The following is a 24,862-nucleotide window of genomic DNA, read 5'->3' as shown; positions in this document are numbered from 1 at the left end:
GTCTCAATGTATGTGATGCAATCTCCTCCTCAGCGTAGCACACCTCATACACCCTGTTCCATTCTAGGCCCGTCACCTCCAGGGGAGTAGAAAATGAAGATGCTGGACAGTAAAGCATTTAGATGCAGGACTGCCACATGACAAGCAAGACGCATCAATAACATCGATATGTACAACTAAAGGCACTATGGTAAGAAACCATTTGGACTAGTCTGAGAATCTCATCAGATTTACTTCTAAATGGCTGATTTTGAGTATATGATGATTAGTAATTTAAGAAACTTACACAGTAACAAGGTAAAAAAAGACAAAATGGGGAATAATTCATCTCCAGGTGATATCACTTAAATTTGTTCTAAGTCATTCTGTGTTGTGAGAGTTAAACATCTGGATACTTAAAGGCTTAAAGATTATCAACATTCTTGACAAGTAAATAAGACAGGACAGACATGCTTCCGTCATGCTTCTCCATGATTAACAAGGAAACAGAAATCAAATAATCAAGGGATTTGTTAGATTACCTTTGGTCCAGGAAGTCCATGGGGTCCCTGAAAATCAAAAACACAGCTTTTAATTAAGAACTGATTCACTGTTTCCCAGCTGAAGTGATTACATAGAGTAACAAAAGAGATGTAAAACAAGAACCTTTTGTTTGAGCTATAGCTAGAGGCAGGCCAGTGGATGTTAATACCTAGTGGAAGTTCCTTCCAGCTTCTGGATTGCTCTGTCATAGGAAATTTATTAATAGCAATTCTTTCTGCTAAATGCCTGTGAGAGGGAGGGAGGAATCTGAAACTGTTATATGAAAGAAAAAAATGGGAAAAAAGTATTGTGAATCCACACTACTCCTATTTCTCAAATCCCCATTAAAAAAAATCTAGGTGGAAAATGTGAGATATTTTATGAATTTATATGGAATACAGATAGGTCTTAAAAGACAGAAATTTGCCAAAGAAAAGTCCTAGATTTTAAACACCAGTGAAGAGCAGGCCTTCTACATTACTAACTGCTCTAGACCCAGGTGTTGAGATAGAAAGAAAATGCAAAGATGATAGTCAAGTATGGAACTCTGTTGCATCATTTATTTAATTTAACACTAAGGAAAAGATTTTAATGCAGTAGTGGGGAGCGTTATTATTTAGAATGTATTTATTTTTGCAAAGATGAATTCTTCAAGGTTCTTGTAACAAATGTTTACCAGTGGAAGGAAGTCATAGCACATGCATAGATTGGGGCTTTTCCCCTGTATTTTGTAGAAAATCTAAATATAGAGAATAATTAGCCAACCTAAATTAGCTAAAGGTTCCTGTGAATTGCTTTAAACTTTTCAAGTAATTTAAATAAACTACTGGAGAGAGGCGTATTTAAATACCCATCAATAAAATCACACCACAGTAGGAAAATTTTTTTAACAAGCAATACATAGAAGTTTGTTACATATGTGTACATTGGAATAATATTTTCCCTTTAGATAAGTTGTGGATAAACATTTTCAGGAAATGTCTGATATTTTATCAAGTATTTTATCTCATTTTAGCAATGATTTATAATTCTTTTAAACTAGTTAACTTACGATATGATCAGGATATTGTGTTTTTAAATTTAATCTTCTAACTTAAAGTGGAGGGAGTATAAAAAAAGCTAAAAGGCCTGGCCAGCATGGCTCAGTGGTTAAGCATCGACCTAGGATCCAGGAGATCATGGTTCGATTCCTGGTCAGGGCACATGCCAGGTTGTGGGCTCCATCCCCAGTGGGGGGCGTGACTCTCTCTCATCATTGATGTTTCTATCTCTCTCTCCTTCTTCCTTCCTCTCTCTGAAATCAATAAAGATATATTAAAAAAAAAAAAAAAAGCCAAACATATGCTGTTTGCTTAAGTCTTAATAAACTGTTTAGTTTTTAAGAAAATAAGGTTAATTATAACTGTTTTGTGGGCGAAATAGAAATGGTAGTAAGAAGTAGATGATTGGGTCTGGGCTATGCTCTGTGGCTTGATCCTTCCAATGGTGCTCTTTCTTAGAGCTCAGTAGGAGGAGAGAGAGACCCAGAGTTTATTTAATCCATATGACTGAAGACATGTGGTTATTGAGACACTTAGATATGAATGCGAGCTTAGAGGCTGCTGGACTTGTCCCCATCCTGCCCCAGTCCAAAGCACTGGAAGCACCCGCCTTCCATGTTCCAGCCTCAACACAACCATCATTAGATAGACATTTGGAGAATTACACTGGTTTAAAAACTGTCTTCCTCACGGGCCCTAAGTTTCATGAGGACATGGTCATTGTCTACATTGGTCACCGAAGGATCCCTGCAGTAAATTCTGTATCTATCAAAGCACCATAGAGTGCAAAGGAAAAGATGGAAAATGTATGTCACCTGTGGAAGTGAGCTTCAATTTTTATCATATTATTTTATAAATGTTCTAAGTGAACATTTCATTAGAGGATCTTAATCTTCAAAGTTGGTTAGAAACATTCATTAATGGCTACAATTATTAATCTTGTTTTGCTACTGATGGTCCAGAACAGTGTTTAAAATGATTTTCCGATGTTCCCCTTGTAAGGTTATGAAGCTTGCCAAATCTGTCTGTCTACAGCTTTCCTATCACAAAACTACTCTATCTCCTTCCCACAGACGTGTTTGGGGGAGTGAAAGACAACACTGTAAAGTCAGTTCAGCTCAAAGCACCTCGTATTTTCTGTCCATTCCACAGAGAGTAGTAGGAAATACAAGCTGGCTGTTTTGAAGAATGCGCTCATGTTTTCCCTAGTAGCGTGCTCATAAATAAATGATTACATTTTGGAGAGAAGAGAAACTTACCATGGGGCCTGGTGGACCATGGGGACCTGGTGGGCCTGGTGGGCCTATGATCTGTATGTCCAAAAAATAAACATGGATTTGGTTACTTCATTTAGATAAGGCAGTTTGGCTTAAATCTTTTGCTGGGGTTCTGTTAAGGTCATTAATAGTTGCAGAAAAGGAAGGATACTGGAAGAAATGATGTGTTTGATTCTCTAGGTTTAGAAATTCCTTTATAAGAACAAAAAAAAAAGTTTAAAAATACAGTTCTTTTACAAAAGCCAGAATAAATCAGAAGTACATTAAAAGAAAAGGAAGCAACTGATTACCAAGAAATGCTATAATGCCACAACCGCTATTAAACTCTCCAATATTTCACTAAGCAACAATAGGGCTCTGGAGGAAAAAGAGAACGTATGTTCTATATCCACAAAGCTCTACCCACAGGCGTCATGGGAAAACCATTGATTTTTTCCCCAGGTTTAGACAGTCCTCTGAAAAATTGCTTCTCACTGAGACCTCTGAGACATTTTGTCTCTCATTGTACGAGGCCGACAGATATTTATTGTACAGTTTGACAAACCCAGAGGTTCATGGTCTTTCCACTGTTGATAAGCCATCTGGCAGAGGCTGAGCTGGATGAATAATAGGCCCATTTCAGAGCTTTTCAGGAACCGTGGAAGTTCAGCCACCACAGACTTACAGAAGGGCCCTGAGGACCTGGCAATCCGGAGTCTCCTTTCTCTCCTTTCATTCCGTTGGCACCCTACAAACAACCATTAAGAGAGTTGAGCTGGTCAAGTTATTTCCAAAGTGTAAGGAACAGCTGAATTTCCTCCCAAAACCCATCATCTTCTTGAAATTTTTATATTATACTCATGATATGTGAAAGAAGGACTTAACCTCCTGCATTCTAGCTTCCCCAAATCCCCAGGCCGTGGGTGACATGTGAAATAAAATACAAAGTAAATGTAAACTAAGTTAGGCTTGATTGGCTCAACTTACACACTTCTGAGCATATAATAATATAAATGTTATATTTTTTATGGTGGTGTTCACTTTAAAAGGCAAAGGTCAGCCTTTTAACTACGTTGTCATTAACATTTATTTATACACTTCCTTGTTTTAAAAAAATTGAAGACAGTGAGGTTTTCTGCATTTTTTCCCTACATTTTTCTACAATTTCCCCTCCCAATTCTAGTAAAAATTATGGGGGTGGGGGGATCATAAAGACACCATCCCATAGTATCATACACATAAAGAGAAGACTTTCCAGAGTAATTTGTTTTTTAATTGTTTTGCATCTTTTGGTTTATTTTTTAATTATGGCTTATTTAAAACTGATCAGTTATCACTATCTTATGCATACTAAATTAAAGTGAACAACTTTATTTTTCTATCTTCTAGTGAAACTAATTCAGGAAAACACAAAGGTTTATTTTATAATTCATTTGTTTAGCTGCTTTAAAATTTGTTGTAGAGCCCCAGTTGCAGTAATTAACCAATAATACCACAAATATTTAAAAATTAGAATATTATATGAAGCATTAGATGAGACTGCAGCTAATAATAGAATTCTTTTCTGATTATTTATCTTAATAGGAACACATAAACATACCGGTAATCCGGGAAGTCCGATTCCTCCTTTTTCACCTGGCATACCTGGGTCCCCCACGTCTCCCTTTGAGCCTTTGAGCCCCTACAAATGATACGGTTTGCATGTAAGAATCATACTGACCCTTGGCAGTTACATCCTAGGGAACACAGAATTCCAGAGCAATTTTGCCAACAGGTAGGTCCTATGTAAAGATGATTCTGATTTTCATTTCTAAGTAGAGTTATTTCTAGTAGCAACCTTCTACATTGAACCAACACTATTTCCCTGTGTAACAGAAGGGATTAAATTCTACCACTTAGGCCATATAAGTATGAAAAACATGAATTTAGGTGTTGACATCATTTCTCCAGATTCCATATTCATAGCTGGCAGCTAATTCTACATCACTGGTCCTGAAAAAAATTTACTGGATTTAATTCTGGTTCAATACACATTTGAACCAGAACCTAGCGTTAGAATAAAAAGGTCCAAAGGAATTTCTCCCATCTCCCACTACATCCCCTCTAGCCCCTTTAAATGCAGAAGTTCCAGTCACCATCAGTGTTCAATGGTCTGATCTATAGACGGTAAATCATTCACTGCATGCTAATGCTCGGAAATGCTTAGAAATACTTCAACTTGCTCTTATTGGTGTTCTCAGGACATCTCTGTGAGGTGATCTGGGGTGTTATTTTTACTTGCCTTTTACTACGAGGAAAAACATAAAGGTATCTTTTGAATGCTAACAACTCTGAATCATTGACACTAATACTGAGTCATTAAGTATTTTCATGGAAGGAAATGCACTCTTCTCATTCCTCAGAACTGCTTCCTCCATGTAATATGCCCAGGTGGCCTGCTCACCAGCAGAGATAATCACAGTTATTACAGTAAGGGGCTCTGAGGCTGCATAACCTGTTCATCTTTTCTACACTAAAAACTACTTGTGGACAGAAATGTGTCTTTTCTTGTTACTTCTATCTATTTTATAGCGCCTACCTCAGAATCACCCATTGGGTGGGTGGGTGAGTAGGTGCCTGAATGACTAAATCTACCTGGTTAATCAGACCCTGGTTGGTTTTAGGACTCTAGTAATAGCAGTAGTAGCAGAAGAAAACCTTGTAAACAACTATAGGGAAAAAAACCCCAGCTGTTGTACACATAGGGACCATAAAGCATGTCATTTGCATGTCAAATTTATAATGACTAGTAGTGGGGAAAGAAATATACGACCAGATTTTAAAATTCTAATGTGATCTCTGATTGATATAGTGAATCATCTAAAGTCTCTTCTGTAACTACCACATTTATTTACTGTGACATCATGTAATTTCAACATACAACTCTGATATTAAAATAACTCTTGTCTTAAACTTAATTTCTCTATCAATACTTATCACCCGAGGAGTATATTTCACTAACTGTATCAAGAATCCCCTTGATCTCTTATGATCTACTTGATTTTAGCCATTTCTTGGGTAAATAATGGAAGCGCAGAAAACATCAAATAGCTTGAAACTAAGCCTATGACTTGATTCTGAAATTTGAATACTGTCCACAATCCCCTGGCCAGATTCTTTTCAGCTTATGGGCCAAATCCAGCCCAGGTTTGTTTATGCACAGGCTGAATGTTATAAAAAAATGTTTTTAAGGGGCATTAAAAGGATATGCAAAAGAAGCTGTATGAGGCCTGCAAAGCCTAAAACATTTACTATCTGGTCCTTTATAAAAAAAGTTTGCCAACTTCTGTTTTAGGGGAATCCCTCGGAGAAACTGCCATATTCTGCAAAGCTGCCACTGCCCTGCCTGTCTCTGCCTCTTCTAATGACCTAGAAAATTAGCTGTAATCTTTATTTGAGAAAAGAAAACACATATAAGCAGTATCTAACTTTGTGGAAACTATGTCACTGATTTTCATCTTGAATCACTTATACTCACTGACAAAAAGTAGGCCATTTTTACTGAATAGGTAATAGTTTTACAAGTCTATTAAAAATTCACAAAGGTATCACTGGTAGATTGATAAGGAGTCTTAAGACAAAATGAAAGCATCATATAGCTTGTATTCTCTGCAAAGAAAACTGTCTAATTTAAAACCAACTGCTTTTTAGAGTTAATGTAGTCCCCAGAACAGATGGTGGAAAAAAAGAGAGGCTATCATATATCCACATGCATGCCTTTCCTGGCTTCAAACCTTTAACAAAAGTAGTGAGCAATAACAATGCTTTAAATGACAGTATGTATCTGAAAATTACCTGCTCTCCGTCAACTCCGGGGATTCCTGGAGATCCTGGCTCTCCCTGTTAAGATAAAAACTGATGGCTTCCTTCCATTTATCACTGGTAGCATACTAAACTATATAAAATTGATGCTAGTTGGTAACAGTACAATTTGACTTTCAGCAAATGTATCATAACCTAAGAATACTCCATTACATCATAGCACATCTCTAAAGAAAGTGAAATAGCATTTTCTTGAATACTATGTACAACAATACTTATGTGTAGCTAAGACCCAGTGTTTTTATTTTTCCCTCATGTGAGATGCAGGCTAAAAAACAAACAAACTGGTGAAAGGAAACTGATAAAAATCATTTGATGGCTTACCCTTTTCTATAGCAACAATTTACATGCCTCAGTTAATTTTTTCTCCTAAAAAATCTGTATGATTTCTCTTATTTTCCAATTTGAGAAAAAAGCAAAAACATGACAGTTATCTTAAGAAAGAATAAAACATGAAGCCCCATAAGTTCACAATATTTTAACAGGCGCTGCTTGAACCATAGACAAAAATTCATAATGATTGTGGATGTGCTACTTCCAGATAAGCCTTGCTGAAGGATATAATAAATCAGATAATATCTTAATCCACATTAAATTACTTTTGGATCAATTCAATTTCCTATACTATGCAAGGAATGCACTAAATTTACTATTTTTATTATGATTTATTAGAACTCTTGACAAACCCAAAATATATGGGTTTATTTTTTCTTAACTAAAGATGTTCCATTAAAAACAAATTTAAACAATGTGCTAGAGATTTATTCAAACAACAAATGTCCAATCACCTTTCAGTTGGAAAGGTACTGAAAAAATTCTTTGAAAGGCAAGATATTATTTTATATCAATGAATCATGTATTTGGATCCCATTATAAATATCCCTTGTTTCCACATTGTGGAAACTTCATAAAACCAGCTCTTTTGAGAGTTGAATGGCCTGCCTCTCAGACAGAATTCCAAGGGAGCTGACTTGAGACTGTATTTTTCTAGAAAGGCTTGTTTGGTGATGTTTTAAACCACAATATTGAAATGGCTAGAGCTCTTTTCCCCGGTAAAAAACTTTAATGGCTATTGGCCATAACATGAAATCTGAGCTTTCCAATGTTTTAGAAAGCATGACAAACAAATGAAAGGCAGAAAAAGAAAAAGAAAAGGAAGGGCTTTTCTTTTCCAGATTTCCTGCTCTTTGTGGTAGCAGCAAAGTTTATTTTGCCACAAACAAGCCTGCTGAGGTTGGATGCAACTGGCTAAGCCCTAGTTTCATTCAGTCTGAAAACTTGTCAGCGCTCTGGGTCCAATAACAATTGCTTTGCTAAACTTTTACCTTCAAAATGTGACCCAGGAGTGTTTAAAAGAAGAACATAATTCATGAGTTACTCAATTATCCTTCACCCATCAAAAGTGGTTTGTAAAGGGTTATGTGATGTGTAAGAAGTCAAACAATCCTCGTTTGATAAAGGAAGGAGCAATGCTAATTGAAAAAGTTCTCATTCAGTCTGAGGCTGTGAGTCCTGAGTGAGAATGGGGTTTATATTTGACTCAAGGCTGCAATTGCTGAGTCTTGGTCATAGGCACATCTCACCCCAATTATCCCAACCTTCTCAAGGAGAGATCATGAGACATATAAAGAACTATATCAACTAACCCAAGATCTCAATGACAAGATCCTTGTGAGGGGTGGGGCAGAGTGACAGCACAGTGGCAAGGATGGCAGGGTAAGAGGTAGGAGAGTATGACCGTCTCCTCCCACCCCATTTGTCTAGATATTCATTTGGCCGATTTCCCTGTCTTTCAGTTTCAGCTCCAAGTCATCCTTGACTCCCAAGGCTGAGACAGACTTCTTAATTCCCATCTTGATCAAAGCAGTTACTCTTATTTATAAATAATTGTACCTTCACCTGCCTATCGCCCTCCCCAGGCTGTAATCCCCTGGTTGAAACCCCTTACTGTACCTTAGTATTCTCACTAGACATTAGTACTGATCACAGAGTAGAGGCTCAAGAATTACTTACTGAATAATTGAGTTAATAAATGAACAGCAATTGGTTTATAAACAAAGGGATGTAGGTTTTAATGACATAGCCTTCTTGGCTAGGTGGTCCTTGTTGCCCCTGTGGGTCAAGGGATGGGGACCCTTTGGGCTTCTGCAGGTGTCCGGCTGTAAGGAAGAGTTAAGTCCTAGAAGCTGAGGGGCCTGTAGGAAATGAGGCGCACATTTAGCACGGGTGACAATTTGGGTTCTGGAGACTCAGTCCAGTGAAGAGATGAAACAAGGAACTCAGACCTCGGTTGACTCTACAGAGAGGAAAAAAGGATCTGCAGGCTTCCTTCTAGGCCGTCTAGTCCAGCTCCCCAAGATACTAAGGAATACAGCCCGGCTCGTTCACCACGAACAAAGGCTGGGCACGGCTGTACATCCCTTAGGGACCAGAGTGTGGTGCAGAAACGAAGTTAAAAACCCCAAACTGTACACTGTTGTACAGGAAATCTGTTTGAAATTAAGGTCTATGTTCAAATATATTTCCCATAACCAAGGACCTCAGTAATATTTTACTTTATATTTCTTTTTATAACAGAAAAATATGCTAGCTTTCTGTTCTTAAGTATCTTGAAAGAAAAGAGTACCAAAGCTGATGTGGGTGCGTGCGTGTGTATGACAGACTTAGCAAATAAACCGCCTTAAGAGGCAGAAACAGAAGATGGATTTCTAAACCACCTGAATGGCCCACAAAAATCCAATGATGAAAGTCGTATTTCAACACTCATTCTTAGTTCTGAAAAGCCAGACTAACCGGCCATGTGCGAAGAGACCAAATAACTAAGCTTTAGTTTGGAGGGAGAAGGCAAATGCCAGCAACGAGTTTTAAATATAATCAAATAACTCTAGGTTGCTACTGTTCATAGTTGGTACGTTTCATTAGACAAGATTTAAATGGCAGAATGTCTGAATATATATATAATAATAGAATGCTATAGAAATGACTCAAAAATGATTCCTCAAATTGCCACTGCGACTGCATCATGCTAAAGCTCCCCCTAGTCTTTTTACTACAAAAGAATTGGAGGGAAGGATCTTTTGTAGTGAGTGTCCGAGTAAATTTTCCTTCATCCCCCTCTATTTAAATGTTTTCCTTTCTTCATGGACAACATTTTGTGTTTCTTTACATTTGTAATTTCTGTAAAACATGTTTTCCCGTTTGATACTGTTTTTCTCAGTGTCCTCCTAAGCTTAACGCCACCCCTATCTGCCTCCCTTCTTTCCTAATTTTCCTTTTTTCTGATCCTGCTTCCTTCAGCCCAAACCTCAATTTCTAGTCTCACCTCCTTTTAAGCAATATTGCTGATCTCAGCTTCTCCAGCAATTTGTAAGGTTGATTTGCAAAGGTACAAATATTTAATACAGGATTTCCTGCACCACATGCGCTAAATGGAAACAAGTAAAATAAAGAATAACCTTTGGCCCTTGTAGTCCTTGAGGTCCAGGTGGTCCAGGGGGACCCTAAATCCAGAAAAGACAAAGTTGTAAAAGGTAGCCACGTCTATGTATTAAATTTTATGCTTCAAATAGTAAGTATACTACACATCTTCCTAATTTCTATCACAATCAAATACCCCCCAGTATTGATTTGCAAAAAGGAAAAATCTCACCAGTTACAGACCTACTTATATGCAAAATCATCAACAAACATTTAGGCCAAAATAATACTAAAGATGCCCTTTTTGTTGATTTGAAAAACAATGTAAAATTGCTGCCATCTCCCAATTATCTTTTGGGCTTGAATTAGCTTTTTAATATTATCTGTGTTTCTAGACACATTTCTCCCCTCCCCACCAAAAGGCTTTCCTTTCCCAAACACTAAAAAACAAAGCTATACAGTTAAGATAAGGCCAAAGACTTTAAAGAAAAATAACTTTTTTTCCTTGACTTTTTCACTAAACAGACAAAGTGGTTCAACTGGGGCAAATGTGAAGAAGGTTATTAATATAAATGTCAGATAAAAACAACTGCTACATTAGTACCATTATGAGCGGCATGCACTGACATCAAACCCAAAGCCACACATCACAGATATCATGCAATAAGAGTTACCGTGACAGTTAAGGTGGTAATCCTCTGTTGGGAAAATGTATTGATAAAGACAGAGTTACCTATTTTGTGTGCCAAAGTACAATAACACATTTCTGAAATAAGCAACGTTTTGAATATGTTTTGGCAAGCCTGATATCTCATAAGGAATTGACAAGAATGTGAGAGCGTATTGTCCTATCTTCAAATGAGTACACTGTACTGTAAAGATTCTTTTAAACATTATTTTTAGAATTTTATTTTTAAAAAATCTGTGGATAAAGAAAAAAGAAAATGTCAAAGTTTTAATTCACCAATTTTTATTTGTTTATTTATTTATTTATTTATTTATTTAATTTATTGATTTGAGAGAGAGAGAGAAACATCAGTTTGTTGTTTCACTTATCTGTTGGTTGCCTCCTGTATGTGCGCTGACTGGAGATCGCACCCGCAACCTTGGCACATCGGGATGATGCTCTAACCAACTCAGCTACCTGGCCAGAGATAATTCACCTGATTTTTTAAAATTATGTAGTAAAATACTACACACTAGAGGTTTTTCAGTGTAACTGTTACCTGAGAAACTTCATCATTTATACAAGCTGTATCCTAGAGTAATTTGATTAGAGAAAACCAAACAATCTAATTGTGGAAGTGATATTTTTTCTCTTTTAGTATGGACCTCACAGTGCACATGCGAACACCACGTCTAAAGACAGAAGCCGACATGGGATTCATCTAGTTTCTTAATGTAAAGCGCTAGAGTTCTGTAACAAAATATATTCTCTGAAAGTATGAATCTCCAAAACGCTTGGTCCCCAATCCACGAATCATTTTTATATTCATATTTTCTAGCTTAAGTCTTGTGCTAAATGTCCTATAAGACCTATGACCAATTTATGCAACTATAGAGGGGCAAAGATTCCCCATTAGGCACTCCAGTCCCAACAGAGAAACATGGAATTCCTTGTAAGCTTGTGAATACCGGCCTAACACCACCCCTTTGTTTTCCACTGCTCCTCTCCAATTTCTGATCCAAGTTGTTGTTGCTGTTTTTCATTATTGTTGCTGTAAAAAATAATCTTTACATTATCTATCATACCTCAAACACTTGAGTCTCTAGTGACATGATCTCATTACTCCTTAGAAAACAATTTGTTTATGCATATGTATAAATGGCTCAATTCTATACCCTATGATAAAATCTGTTATGGTCATTACAGCCTCGGAGAAAACATAGTAGGAGAAAATTACCAGTACTTCTAAGACAAAGGCAAAATGACCGCAAATTGGGGCAAGGTTATAAAAAAAATCATGGCCTAGATTTTTATACCATCATATTTATGTAAATTAAGATACCACTTACTTTATTCTTATGGGATTCACCTAAAGCAAGAGTCGAATTTATGGTTATGAGAAAGCTATTTCTTTGCACCTACAGGCAGATGAGTCTTTTTTTTTTAAATATGTGTTTATTGATTTCAGAGGGAGGAAGGGAGAGGGGGAGAGAGAGATGGAAACATCAATGAGGAGAGAGTCATTGATCGGCTGCCTCCTGCACGCCCCTGGGGATGGAACCTGCAACCCAGGCACGTGCCCTGACCGGGAATCGAACAGAGATCTTCTAGATCATAGGTCGATATTCAAACACTGAGCCACGCCAGCAGGGCTAGATGAGTCATTTTAAAAAGACTGTTAGAAAATTACACAGTAGAAATAATTTTTTTATCATTGCCTTCCAATTACATACTACAATTTTAACTAGAAAACAGAATCATAAGACCTTAGAAAGGGAAGGGAGCTTAAAATGCGAACTCTTGGAGGTTTTCCAACATGTGCCATATATAATTCATTTTTCACCTAAACACAAAACTAGTTTGTCTTTTTTTAAATTTAAGGATAACAGCATGTTTTATAATGAGGTGCATAATAAAAGAATATTATTAATGGTAACTGAACTATCTAACAGATGGGTTTTAAATGATCTTGTTAAGTAACTGTTTTTAAAAATTATACAGGGCAGGTTCCATCCAGTTAGTAGAAGAACGACAGAAAACTAAGCTAACTTCTCAAAACCAGAGTTTTTCCTGCCATCCTGAAGCACCGTGGGCAGACACACACATGCCCTAAAGATGTTTGCTCATGTTGAACTTCTCATACCTGGTTCTTCTAAGTTAGAGCTACATAAACTCTGCAGGATTCTCTCCTGAAGTTCAGTAGTGATTTGAAACCCAGGATGTTGGTAGTGATGGAGAAAGACATGCGATTCTCTGGTGAGGTCTGATGGGCAACGGGAGGCATGAGCTAGAGCGGCTGCCAACTGGTTAAAGGCTGGCAGCCTGCTTTGTGATTTATCCCCTGAGATACTTGTGTAAATCGCTTTAGAATTAAAGGTTATTTTCTTTCCTTTCTGACAAAGACGCAAGCTTAAAATCACCCATGATTTACACCGGACAACGGGTTTAGTTTGAATGGTGTTGTGGAATTTTAAAAGCCTGAAGAGGAAATGGAGAGATTTTACTGCATATTGTGGAAATGTAACCACCTTAAATAAAAATCAAAATAGGTGGCTTATGGCAAATGTTCATGTAAATGACAATTTTCGCTATTGAATAGTAAAATTTTATATGTGTAATGTGATATTTCCATAACTGTAATAAACTCCTATTTATCTAATTATCCTAGACGTTTTTGCAAATTTTTTTAGAGGAGGTAATGGTGAAATGAAATCGGCAAAACTGTGAAAATCCATCACTGGTTGGAGAATTAGAGAAATAAATATCTCCTGCTTCCTTTCAACCTAATGGCTATTGAGTTTAGTTCATCTTTTTAGTGACTCTTAATCCACTAGAGCGCAAATAAATTAGGAAAACAAATAAATAGTTTTGAAGTGAAAAAAGAAACTATAAACTATTTACAAGCACAACGTAGAGTTGCCCTAACAAGTTCATAAGAATAATAAATCTGTGGAGGTTGAGATATGAATATGAAGTAGTTGATTATGATGACTGTTGACTTGTTTACAGTCATGCAGAACTCAAGGTGAGAAGAGGAAACTGAGCACAGATATTGTTTCATATCAAGATGCAGGTGTCAGAATTTTAATTAAATCCTGTGTGTGTAAGTAAGCACACCAGCAAAAGTTTTCAGGATCTCCTGAAAATAATCCTAAGCATAATGTTAGAATTTATAGACACTTAGAAAAAAAATCGATTAAAAAATTCTCATTTTACAGATGTGATCAATGAAGTATAGATATATTGATTTCCCTAAAATGACTAAGCTAGTTAGTAGTAGAGGGGAGATCAAAACAAAGATTATGGTTTTAGGCTAAGTGATGCCTTTTCTTAACTAACCAGTTTCTGTTAATGATACCATAAGTCTTTGAATTTTTTGAGATAGAAATTGTTCCATCCCAAGCCCTGTTCTTTCACAGGATGCTTTAAAAGTACTCTTTCACAATATTTCAGAAAATGGCCAATAATATTGGAGCATTTGGGGGAAGGTAAGAGAATGGCTACCTCTTAAAGATTGTAGTAAGAATTATGGTGCCACTGGAAGCAGGAAAATTTCCAACATTATTAATAAATTAAGTTTAAAAAGTGTCCCTATATTTTATAAGTAAGAACTTTGAAAACACAGTAGGTGCACCTAAGCTTCCTGTTCAGTTTCTCTTTCTTTACACATGCCAGTGGGAAGAACAGAAGAAGTAGGCTGAGCTGAATATAGACTCTGTAAAAACTATTTAAAAATGGTAGTTGTGGCAAAGGACCCACAGAAATGTAGGTCTATCATAATTAGAGAATGTTAGTGAAGTCATGAGGATAGGGGGGAAAAAACCCAAACAAATACAAAATAGCAAATATTTAAAATAACCGATTTGTCTTTCAAGCAAAGAAATGGATCGTCCATAATTGTACATATGAGCAAAGTAGACTCACTTCAGTCAACCAATAAGTTCATTTAATATTTACTCTCAGACCTGTGTCAAGCAAGTTGGGGGACACAGAGTAAGCATAAAATATGTTTCCTGTCACTAAGTAACTTCCAGTCAGGTAAGCAGCAAGACTAAAATAATTTATGTGATTTAAGAATAATTAAATGTTAAACTACTGGGCCCTGACTGCTAATGTTTAAAGGGATTAAAGGGAGGAACTCATCTGGGTGGTGGCAGTGGACTGTTGGAAAGGATTTAGATGGAGGAAAGAAAGGAAAGCAGAATGGGATGAGCCAGACAAAAAGAGGGGGATTTTTATGGATATGATCAATAGGACCACTTCTGATGAAAATGTGTTCCGGAGAAATAGAAAATTCTTTACAGGAAAGACAAGATTATAGAGCCTTAAAAGTCAGATGGAGCAGTTTGAGCTTGACAGAGTAGGCGAGGAGGTCCATTGAAGTTTCTGAGAAGATTGAAGACATCAAAATGGTAAAAATTAGGAAAATTAGCCTTGGAGTGATGTACAGGATGGATCAGAACAGCAAGGAGGCACGAGGGCAGAGGAATTGGCTGAGGGCTTGCTGCAGTGTTAGGCCTGAAATATACAGGATGTGGACCTAGTTGGGAATGGATAGGATAGGGGCAACCTCAAGAGACAGTTTAAAAACAGGAAACAGTAGCATCTAGTGAGACATAATGGATGAAGGACTAAGAATAGTTTAAAAATAACTCTAAAGTTTTTTAAGAAATTCAAAGGCTTATGATATCATTATCAGGAACTGGTTAGTTAAGAAAGGGAATCGCTTGGTAGGTGGGAAAGGTAACCAGTTTAACTGTGTCTTGGTGGAAGTCTATAATCAATGGTGCATCCATGGAGGAAATATTCCTAGAGAGCTGGAGGCACATGCAGATCAGACACGGCAATGAACGGTTTGGGAGCAGCCATAACACAGAAGGATTTGGGGCGATGTACCAAGAAAAGACCAGAGACTTGAGGATACCAAAAATTAGGGAGTGGACAGAGAAACTGGAAATACAAAAATAGAGTAGACCCATCAAAGAAGAAAAGTGGAAGAAATAAGAGTAGAGGATCAGAGAAACCAGGAAGAAAAAGTTTCAAAAGAGGAAGGTTTTTTTAGTATAAATGTCACAGAAAAGTCAAGGGTGATAAGTACAATGTGCTTGACCTAGAGGTTATTAGTGACCTTTGCAGGAGAAGTTACAGCAGCCTGATGACACAGGCTGGAATGCAGGAGTCTAAGCATGAAAAGGGGGAATAGCAGATGGAGACAAGCCACGCAGTCTATGGTTTTCACTTAATGAGAGAAAAAGAATTGAATGGTAGCAGTAATAAGAAACACCCACCGAGGACTTGTCATGTGCCAGGCATTTAGCTATTTACAGCTCACAACAACTATAGGAGGCAGATACGACAACTTTCCTTAGAGAAAACTGAGGCATGGAGAAGTAAATGAGCTTGTCATGCATTTAGTAAGACAGAGTTCAAAGTTGAACCCTGGCAGCTTCAACTCCAGAACCACAGGGCTCTTCACTGCTTTGCTAGGCTTGCTTTTCAAGCAAGGAGGCAAAGATTGGTGAAACGAACACAAGGTTTCAACCAGGTAAGACTCAAGCATATCTGAAGGTGGAAAGAACAGTTTGAAAAATTGAAGCGTGGTAGGAAATGAAGAAGATAAACGGGTCGGAAGTGGGGGGTGGGTTCAGAATAGGGAGAGGGTGTGCTTTGAACGGTGGAGCCCTCTGGGATCCCAGGGGCATGGAAGCTGATATTCACACATATTACATGGTGCTCATCAGCGTCACTGTCTGTGTCAGGGCGGGGAGCAGTCACTTGCCTGCAAGGCTTCATGGAGGTTGCCATTATAGTCTATGATCTCGGTGGCTCCTTGATCCCCCTTTTGACCAGGTGGACCCTATGAAAAAAACCAACCAACAGGAAATCATGTGGGTGAGGCTAGGATATACGGGGTACTAGGGCAAGAATAGAAATAGAAACTTGCAGCTCTTTGACCATCAATTCCCCACTAGGGCACAACCGAACTTTAGAATAAATACATAGACATGTCCTTATTTCAAAGGATGCGAACCATTTCTAACTTCCTTGTCTGTGGCATGTTAAAGATATGAAATCTGAATTAAAAAAGAGGTATGATTCAACCTCTGAAACTGTTCTCTGAAAACTATAAAATGTAGGCTCATCTGATTCGACTTGCAAACATTCATTGGTTTTATCCACATTTATTAAAGCCACCCCTAACCTTTTCTAGTTCTCTACAACTCAAAGATTGGGACCTCATTCTCTAAGGAGATAGGACACTGTTTTTAGGAAATGCATGGTTTTCCCAACAGGGAAGAGTTCTATTAAAATAAAACCAAAGAGGGAACGTGAAGGAGAAGACATATATTTTCTAGACTTCTATCCTACTCATTAGCTCTGCCACTGAATTGCCATTAGTCATGTATAATTCCCTGCCTGTGTTTTAACAAAAGGCTTTGAAAATATGGGTGATTGCTTTCCTAATAATTGGGTTAAATGAGAAATGGAAATCTACTAGCTGGATGACTATGGGCTTGCTATTGCTCGTTCAGCAGAGGGAAAGTAGAGAGAGTTCTTTAGACCTTCTCTTGAGCTGATTTTATGTGTTAGAATCTACACACTCATTGCTACTGGTGACTGAAATTAAAAATAATAGGAAAGAAGAGGAATTGGGAATAATTATAGTCGTCTACCTCCAGTGCTGTTATTGGGTATTATGAGTCCAGGTGGCTCATGAAAAGCCACACAGACACATACTTTAAGTTTGGGCTTGGAGGGTGGGGCAAAGGCTGGGATGAAAGACACACTCACCCTTGGTCCCAGGGTTCCAGAGTCTCCTTTGTCTCCACGGTCACCCTTTCACCAGTGAAAAAAGAAGAAACTAAATTAGTAGTTGGGCCAACAGTCTAGAAATATCTCAGATCTAAGGAAGTACTTAGGACTATATAGCATCACCCTTAACACAACTTCTGAAGTAGAAAGTTACAACTAGAACAATAACCTCCCACATGGCAAATGCTTCTAAGTGAATTAAAATTCCCCTTTCAGATAACAGAGTATCCTGTAACAACAATATAGATGTTAGCTCTCTCACTAGGGATCTTCAAAAGCAAAGCAAGTGGTTTCCATGACAACCAGAGTATGCTTTTACGTCTGAGACTGAGACATGTTCTTGCCTTTATATGAAAAGATTTGGGGCAAAGGGAAAAGAGCCAACCACTTTGATTGTCTTTCCTTTGAGAAGTAATGTGTAAATAATTGAGACAGGAAAGGAATGAAGAGCTCTTTCTAGGGAGAATCAGAAAGGAAAGGTCACCAGCTAGGCCCTCCTCTGATGATGGGGATTTAAGGAAACATGTCCCTGTAGCTACAGGCATTTTAACACTCAGAAGGTGCTGAAGTGGACAGCAGCTGGCTGGGACTGTGGGCAGGGCTGAAGGTCAGGGGCAGGGCAAACCCAGCTCTCTCTCTTTTAAAAAGTTATATGAAAAAACCTCTGAAGTTCCATTTAAGGTGTTATTACCCAACCTGGAGAGAAATAGTCCATAAGAAATAGTCCAAGCCTCAAACTGCACACACACCACTCTGAGAACACTCAAAATTCTCAGAAGTCTAAACAGAAACATTGGAGAAGAGATTTGAACCTGTACAGATTTGAAGGTTCTTTAAACCAGCCTTAAATTTATAGAGACTTTTTCTAAATGGAATGCAAAGCATTTTGATATGTCTTTCTAGATATTCCTATAAATTGGGAAAGGACCAATGAAGAGAAGCAGGAAAAGGGATTATAATTTTTATCCATCTACATTGACCCAGAATAATTAAATTTGCTATATAAATGGAGAATAATTTCTGCTGTTTTCTTTATTTTGTACCCATTTTCCATGTTATTAGCTAATAGCATTTTAGACTCTACTAACAGTGTATAGTTAATTGCAAATATTATAAAGAACATGGTAAAGGAAAGAATTTCAATTGGTGGTAAAATTTTAATGCAATGAAGGGAGTCAACCGACTTAAAAGCAAAGTAGCCCTGGCCAGATGGCTCAGTTGGTTGGGGTTGTGGGTTTGATTACCCATCAGGGCACATATGTAGGCTGCAGGTTTGATCCCTTGTCAGGGCACAACAGGAGGCAACTGATGGATGTTTCTCTCTCTCTCTCTAAACATATCCTCGGGTGAGGATTTAAAAAACGCAAAGTGTAATTTGAACATGTACCACAAAGATAGCCAGTAAATGAAAACTAAGATTATACCATACGTAAGTTAAACTAAGTACAGCACTTAATTTTTTCCCAAAGAAACTATTATGAAACAGGAAATACAACGTCCCTTAAAGAACAGTCTGAAGCACAGGGGCACACAAAAACAAACGAGGTGAAACAAACCGACGGCTTTGAGATCTCATCATAGGGATGAAATTATTGCCACCCCAGTGTGTGGAAGAGTTTAATTTAAAACACGATTCTCTGTGGAAGAGGCAAAAAGCACAGCTCTTGAAGGCCTCCTGTTATATGAAAACCATTGCCCGGTTACTGACCTTTGACCCCTTTGGGCCTCTAGCTCCTGATTCACCTTGTTTCCCCTGTCACAGGAGAATATGGTGAGAAAAAAGAGAGAGACAGAGGAGGTGAGAACAGGAAAAAGAAATTGTCAGTGACATAAAAATGGAAACACTTTATTTTAACTGCCATACTATATGGCTCCGTGTAATGCTGGCTATTAAAACAGTAAACGACAGTATCGTCACAGTGTCCCTGGTTCACGCCCCGGTCTCCCTGCCAAGCTCCACCCCACCGCAGCTGAAGACCCCCCTCCCGCCAGGGCTGGGGCAAGCTCTGTGAATGATTCTCATCAGTCTCAACAGTGTTTGCTCAAATTTCCCTCTCATCAAAGAGTAAATAATTTCCTGTGTCTCTAGGATGGGTTATTAAAATAAAGTGTTACCATATTAGTTTGCAGAAGTTCAGAGGAATAAAGATTGAACAGTCAAATAAATCCTTAGCGCTAATATTTTCAAGGTGTTATCAGTAAGTTACCATCGAAGCTAAACATAACACATATCAACACGTCCTCATGAGTTTCAATACCCACTGAGTGAAAATGTGTTAATGACAGCACCTCCCCCTTGACATTTGGATGTGTGATGAAAGTTGTTCAGAGAAAAGACAGAGAACTGGGGAAGTTAAATTGTAAAATTCCTTTTGAAAAGAACCAATTGGTGTACATTTCAATAAATTATTAATACCTGGTGAGGAATTTTTAAAATTTAGTTTCATGTTCTAAAGCAAGGGGCGCACATTTCCAAACCAAAGAATGGTATTTTCCAATGTAAAAATAACTGACCTTTGGTCCAGGGGTTCCAGGCTCTCCTCGCTCCCCTCTTCCAGGAGGCCCTGCCTCCCCTCGTTCACCCTGTCACAAATTGCAAAATCGGTAAATGGCAGCCCTCCTCTCCCTCTCCCCCTTCCCAGCTGGTCCCTGTAGATTAATAAGTAAATTGAATAAAATTAAAGAAAGCAGAGAGTTGCTATTTATTTATCACGTACCCAACACTGTATTAATCTCAACATGAATTATCTCACTTAATAAAATTATTGCTCAGTCAATTGTATTATCATTTTCATTTGATAGATAAGGAAGTGCACTGGTAAATGCCTATGTTGGTAAATGGAAGGCCTTTAAAGGTACTTGATGAGGGCCATCATGATACCTCAAAACACAAATAGATATAGTTTTCATTCTTCAGCCACTTTCTCAGTACTGTTGGGATGAAGCATGGCAAAGCGGTTAAGGCTTTGTAATGGCCTAACTTGTCACTATAAAGGCCAGGCTACTTGTAATCCCACATCCTAGGTCTTAACCCTGGCTCTATTATTTATCAGTTCTGTGTTTTGGGGCAAGCTAGCTAAGTTCCAAAAGCCTCAGCTTCCTCTGTAAAATATAGAAAATCATAGCACTGATCTCATAACTTATAAATGTAAAGTGCTCAGCATGGTACAAAACATATAGGCGTTACAGCTCTTACTCTCTTCATAGCTCTGTGAGGTATGAACATTGTCACTGCCCCCAAGGACCCTAGTGGTCTAGTTAGACAGACAAGACCCACATAATAAAACAGTTAAGAATTAAGGAGTAATTGAAAGCCAGAGAAAAGAAACCCCATGGGGTTTTCAATGGTCCAGACTGGCTCCTTGAAGGCGACACTTGAGACATTTTCTGAAGGATAAGTAGGTTGTATTTTATAATTATTGCTGTTTACCACTGTGCTATTGAGTGCAGGAACTGCACAAAACACTTTACATCCATTATCCTATTTAATCCTCAGGACAGATGAGAAAGGTGTTAGTACTCACAGTCTACAGATGAGGCAACTGAAGCTCAGAGGGGTTAAGTAACTTTTTCAAAGTCACAAAGCTTTTATAAGGAAGAGCTGTAATTTAAAACTGATTGGGCTCAATCTTCAACTTCTGTATAAATATTTTTGTATGTAATCCTTTGAACATCTCTGGTCATTTTCTTAAAATAAATCTGTAGTTGGGGAATTGTTGTGTCAAGAAGTATGAACATTTTAGAAGTTTGCCAGATCACCCTCCAGGAAGACAGTGCTGTCGTCTACTCTGCACACAGCAGGCTGTCCAGCTTCCTGCATGATGGGCAGAATTTCAATAGTCAAACAGGTTTGAATTCAGTCTGGTGCTACCGTGCTTATGGGTGAGAGAGGCATCCTCCTCACTGGAGGATCTGATTGGTCTTGGAAAGGAAAAGAAAATAGAATTGGATCCGTGATGGGTGATGCAGGGCTTTAAATTCCGTATCATTCCCTCTCTGGGAAGCCTTTATGGTTGGGCAGGGGAGGTGGGAGAGAGCAGGGCAAGGATGAGAGAAGACTCAGTAGGTTGCTCTGCACCAACCAAAGAGAGTGGGACAGTGGAGAAGGTGGAAGGAAGGCAGGGGGCTTGAGGGATGCAGGAAATGGAAAAGATGCTCCGAGGGCTTTTCCAGGGATTAGAGACTGAAGCACTTCTGCTGATATATGGAATTTTAAGAAAGTAGCATATTTGGTGTTTCTCTTACTATTTTACAGAAGAATTCTAAAGTAGTAACTATAAGCTCATTTTAGGGAAAAACAGAAATCTTAGAAAGCCATTTATCTGTAATATACCATAGGAGTGGAGTCAGTATATCTTTACCTAGAACCACTTTTTTTAAAAAATCACAATGCCCCTAATTAGTTACTTATCACTTTCTGAAATTATATTATTTGTTTACTTCCATCCCCCCCCCCCCCACACACACACACACTAGAAGGTAAGCTTCAGGAAAGCAGAGACTATTTTTGTGGCATTTACTTTTCATTCTCAAATACTAAAAAAAAGCCTGGCAAAAAAAAAATTGTTGAATTAATGAATAGACAGTATTACTCAAAGTATTCTAAGTTATTGGGAATAACACCCCATTTCTTTAGACTGCTTTAGGTCTCCCCCAGGACTGAGGTAGACTCTGAGGATTCAGCAATTTGTAAACAGATTTTTAAATGCCATTATATGCCTTCCTTCATTATGATTTCTCTTCACTGTGTTGGGGGGAAAAGCACAGTATTAGTTTATGTTTTTAATCTGAATTGAGTGGTACAAATCCAGATTACCTATACAACTGGAAAAAAAACTAGTGTTTGGCTGGAAGAGACTTTTAAATAATCATGACTCTTCCATTATGGTATCAAATTCATGTAAGATAGGCAGTTTAGCTGAAAAACCAAACCTCACACTATTGTTAATGAAATGAATATCCTATCTACACCCCTTCTGGTGGAAATACAAAACAGGTGCAGTGCAGTCTTCACTTTGAGTGAGGTTCAGCATAGTACCTGTTATAAAAGTATCTGATCTGTAAAATCAGGCTGGGTGTTTCATGAACAGAAAATAATGTTGATTTTATGCCTCTATCTCTGGATTTTTTTTGAAGCTGTGGAATAGTTTGACATCAGTAAACTAAAGAAGAGATATTTAGGCCTAAACTCCACTCTCTGTTCCCATGCTTCTTCTATTTTCCCTTGTTTAGCAAACCAAACATTTAGAGGTTAGCTCCTGCCTGGCTCTCGGAGGCACTGACCAGGTTTCCTTGTCTGTGCCTGTAGCGAGGCTGCCCTCCTTCTCTGAGGCTGCAAGCCTGAACAAAAACACTGGTTCTTATATGAACACAGAATGCCCAGTATCCTCTTGCTCTCTCTCTCTATTCCAGAAAGTGTGTTTCTGTGTGAATCTGTTCAGGCTAAAACAGGCATTCCTCATATTTTGTTAATAAGCCTGACAGCTCATTATGTGAAAAAGAAATTGCTTGAAAAAACAGTAATTTTGCATAAATTCAACTGAGCCCTCCCTTGGGCCATCCACAGTTTCCATTTACTAGGATTAGAGTTATTTTCTCTTGAGCAGTGGGAATGAGGGCACCTCTGTCAGAACAGACCACGAACGCATTTCTCCAGCATCTGGAAATCAGCCTGGTTTATTTCTGGAGAATGCAATACATGGAGGCAAAGATGGCCCAGGGTTAAAAATCAAAAAATGTAGTTTGATCTAATTTTGCCCCTCCTTTGATTCATGAATCTGTCATGAGTAAAGTTCCATCCTCAGAGCTGCACCTTTTTATGTCTATGTGGGTAGATAAAAAGAGAACTACAGGCCTGACTGTATCTGCAGCAACATAACTTTTTATTTGGCGGCCTATAGATTGTGCTTTTAGAGCCCTCTCTAGGGTTGCCAAGTGGAAGACCATGAGATGGTTTTCATTATAGGATCTTTCTGCAAACGTCATTCAGGATGGATCCTTTTGGGATGAGGCACTTAGGAATCTCTATGACATCAGTACTCCTTGAAATCCAGGGAGTGATGTGGGAATAATAATAATGTTTGATTTACAAGTATGTCCTAAAATCGGTGATAAAGGAACAGGAGTTAATGAGTTCTATCTCTCCTCCTCAGAATCCCCCCACTTTCCCATATGTCCAGGAAGCTAATAATATCACATCAATTTAGGGGCAATTTGGGGAACTAATATATTCCACCCTTCTGTGGTCTTGCCTAAGACTTTCTAAAATTAACTTCCTATTGCTCTATTTAGTATGGGGTCCCCATTAGAAGTGTTAGAATGGCTGAGAGGCTGCTTTAGTTCTTTATTAGGTAAATCTATAGGGTCACCGAAATAGTAAAGTTACCCCACATTTCTTTCAACATAATGAACTAAAAGTATATGACAGAAAAATTCAGAAAGGAAGGAAGGGAAAAGACTCCACTCACCTTTGTTCCTGGTAACCCTGGTAAGCCTGGCTCTCCTTGAGGACCAATGAAACCTGGTTCACCCTTTAAAAAGATGGGCGTATGAGATCATTATCACTTGACAGTAAGTCAGTAAAGTTAAACTGACTTCCTTCTACTGGGATTTTACTCCTTTGATCGCATCCAGCTTTCTTGCTGAGATCCAGCTACTGACTATAAAATCAATCTGAATAGCTTTTGATCAATGAGAATACTTTGAGCAAAGCTTTGGAGAAACTCTAGAAAGTAAAATTGGAAAACCAACTAGATAAATGTCTTTATACTTTTCTTTCTCATCTGTTGTCCAGTGCTTCTTACCATTTACCAAATTCAGTTACTTGATTATATTTGGGCAACTTTGGTAGGCAGCTTCTATGATAGGCATGAATGATCCCGCCTCCTGGTGCTTCTGTGTATGCCCTCTGCTGAGTACAGACTGGATTTAACCACTCATATCTAATGAACAGAATTTGGCAGAAGTAATGGGATGTTACTTCTAAGTTATAAAAAGGCTGTGGCTTCCATCTCGGGGGCCCTTTCTTGTTCACTTGGATCACGTGCTTTGGGGAAAGCAAGCTGCCATACTGTGAACAGTCCCGTGGAGAGGTCCATATGGTAAGGTCCGAGGCCAGCCAACAACCACATGTGAGAGCTTGGGAGCAGATGCTCCACTCAGGTGAAACCACAGCCCTGTCTGACAGCTTCACTGCATCCTCGTGGGAGACAGTGATCCAGAGGCACCCAGCTGAGCTATGCACAAATTTCTGTTTCTCCAAAAATGTGAGATAATTGTTTGTTGTT

At 38.2% G+C, this 24,862-nt stretch overlaps 1 protein-coding gene across 1 annotated transcript in view; it reads right to left on the bottom strand.

The window, feature by feature from the left end:
- Positions 1 to 24,862, bottom strand: part of COL25A1 (collagen type XXV alpha 1 chain) — a 440,472-nt gene that overhangs the window by 29,757 nt on the left and 385,853 nt on the right. The window contains exons 19-30 of the mRNA XM_016209473.2: positions 24,044 to 24,106; positions 20,091 to 20,159; positions 19,285 to 19,329; positions 17,556 to 17,600; positions 16,543 to 16,620; positions 10,771 to 10,794; positions 10,135 to 10,179; positions 6,653 to 6,697; positions 4,419 to 4,499; positions 3,504 to 3,566; positions 2,822 to 2,872; positions 522 to 548 (exon numbers count right to left, since the gene is read on the bottom strand). Coding sequence (XP_016064959.1) covers positions 522 to 548; positions 2,822 to 2,872; positions 3,504 to 3,566; positions 4,419 to 4,499; positions 6,653 to 6,697; positions 10,135 to 10,179; positions 10,771 to 10,794; positions 16,543 to 16,620; positions 17,556 to 17,600; positions 19,285 to 19,329; positions 20,091 to 20,159; positions 24,044 to 24,106 — 636 coding nt within the window. The remainder of the gene's footprint in view (positions 1 to 521; positions 549 to 2,821; positions 2,873 to 3,503; positions 3,567 to 4,418; positions 4,500 to 6,652; positions 6,698 to 10,134; positions 10,180 to 10,770; positions 10,795 to 16,542; positions 16,621 to 17,555; positions 17,601 to 19,284; positions 19,330 to 20,090; positions 20,160 to 24,043; positions 24,107 to 24,862) is intronic.

Source organism: Miniopterus natalensis, chromosome 1 (genome assembly GCF_054644295.1).
Source record: "Miniopterus natalensis isolate mMinNat1 chromosome 1, mMinNat1.hap1, whole genome shotgun sequence".
Taxonomy (NCBI): domain Eukaryota; kingdom Metazoa; phylum Chordata; class Mammalia; order Chiroptera; family Miniopteridae; genus Miniopterus; species Miniopterus natalensis.
This window is presented reverse-complemented; position numbering and strand designations above follow the sequence as displayed.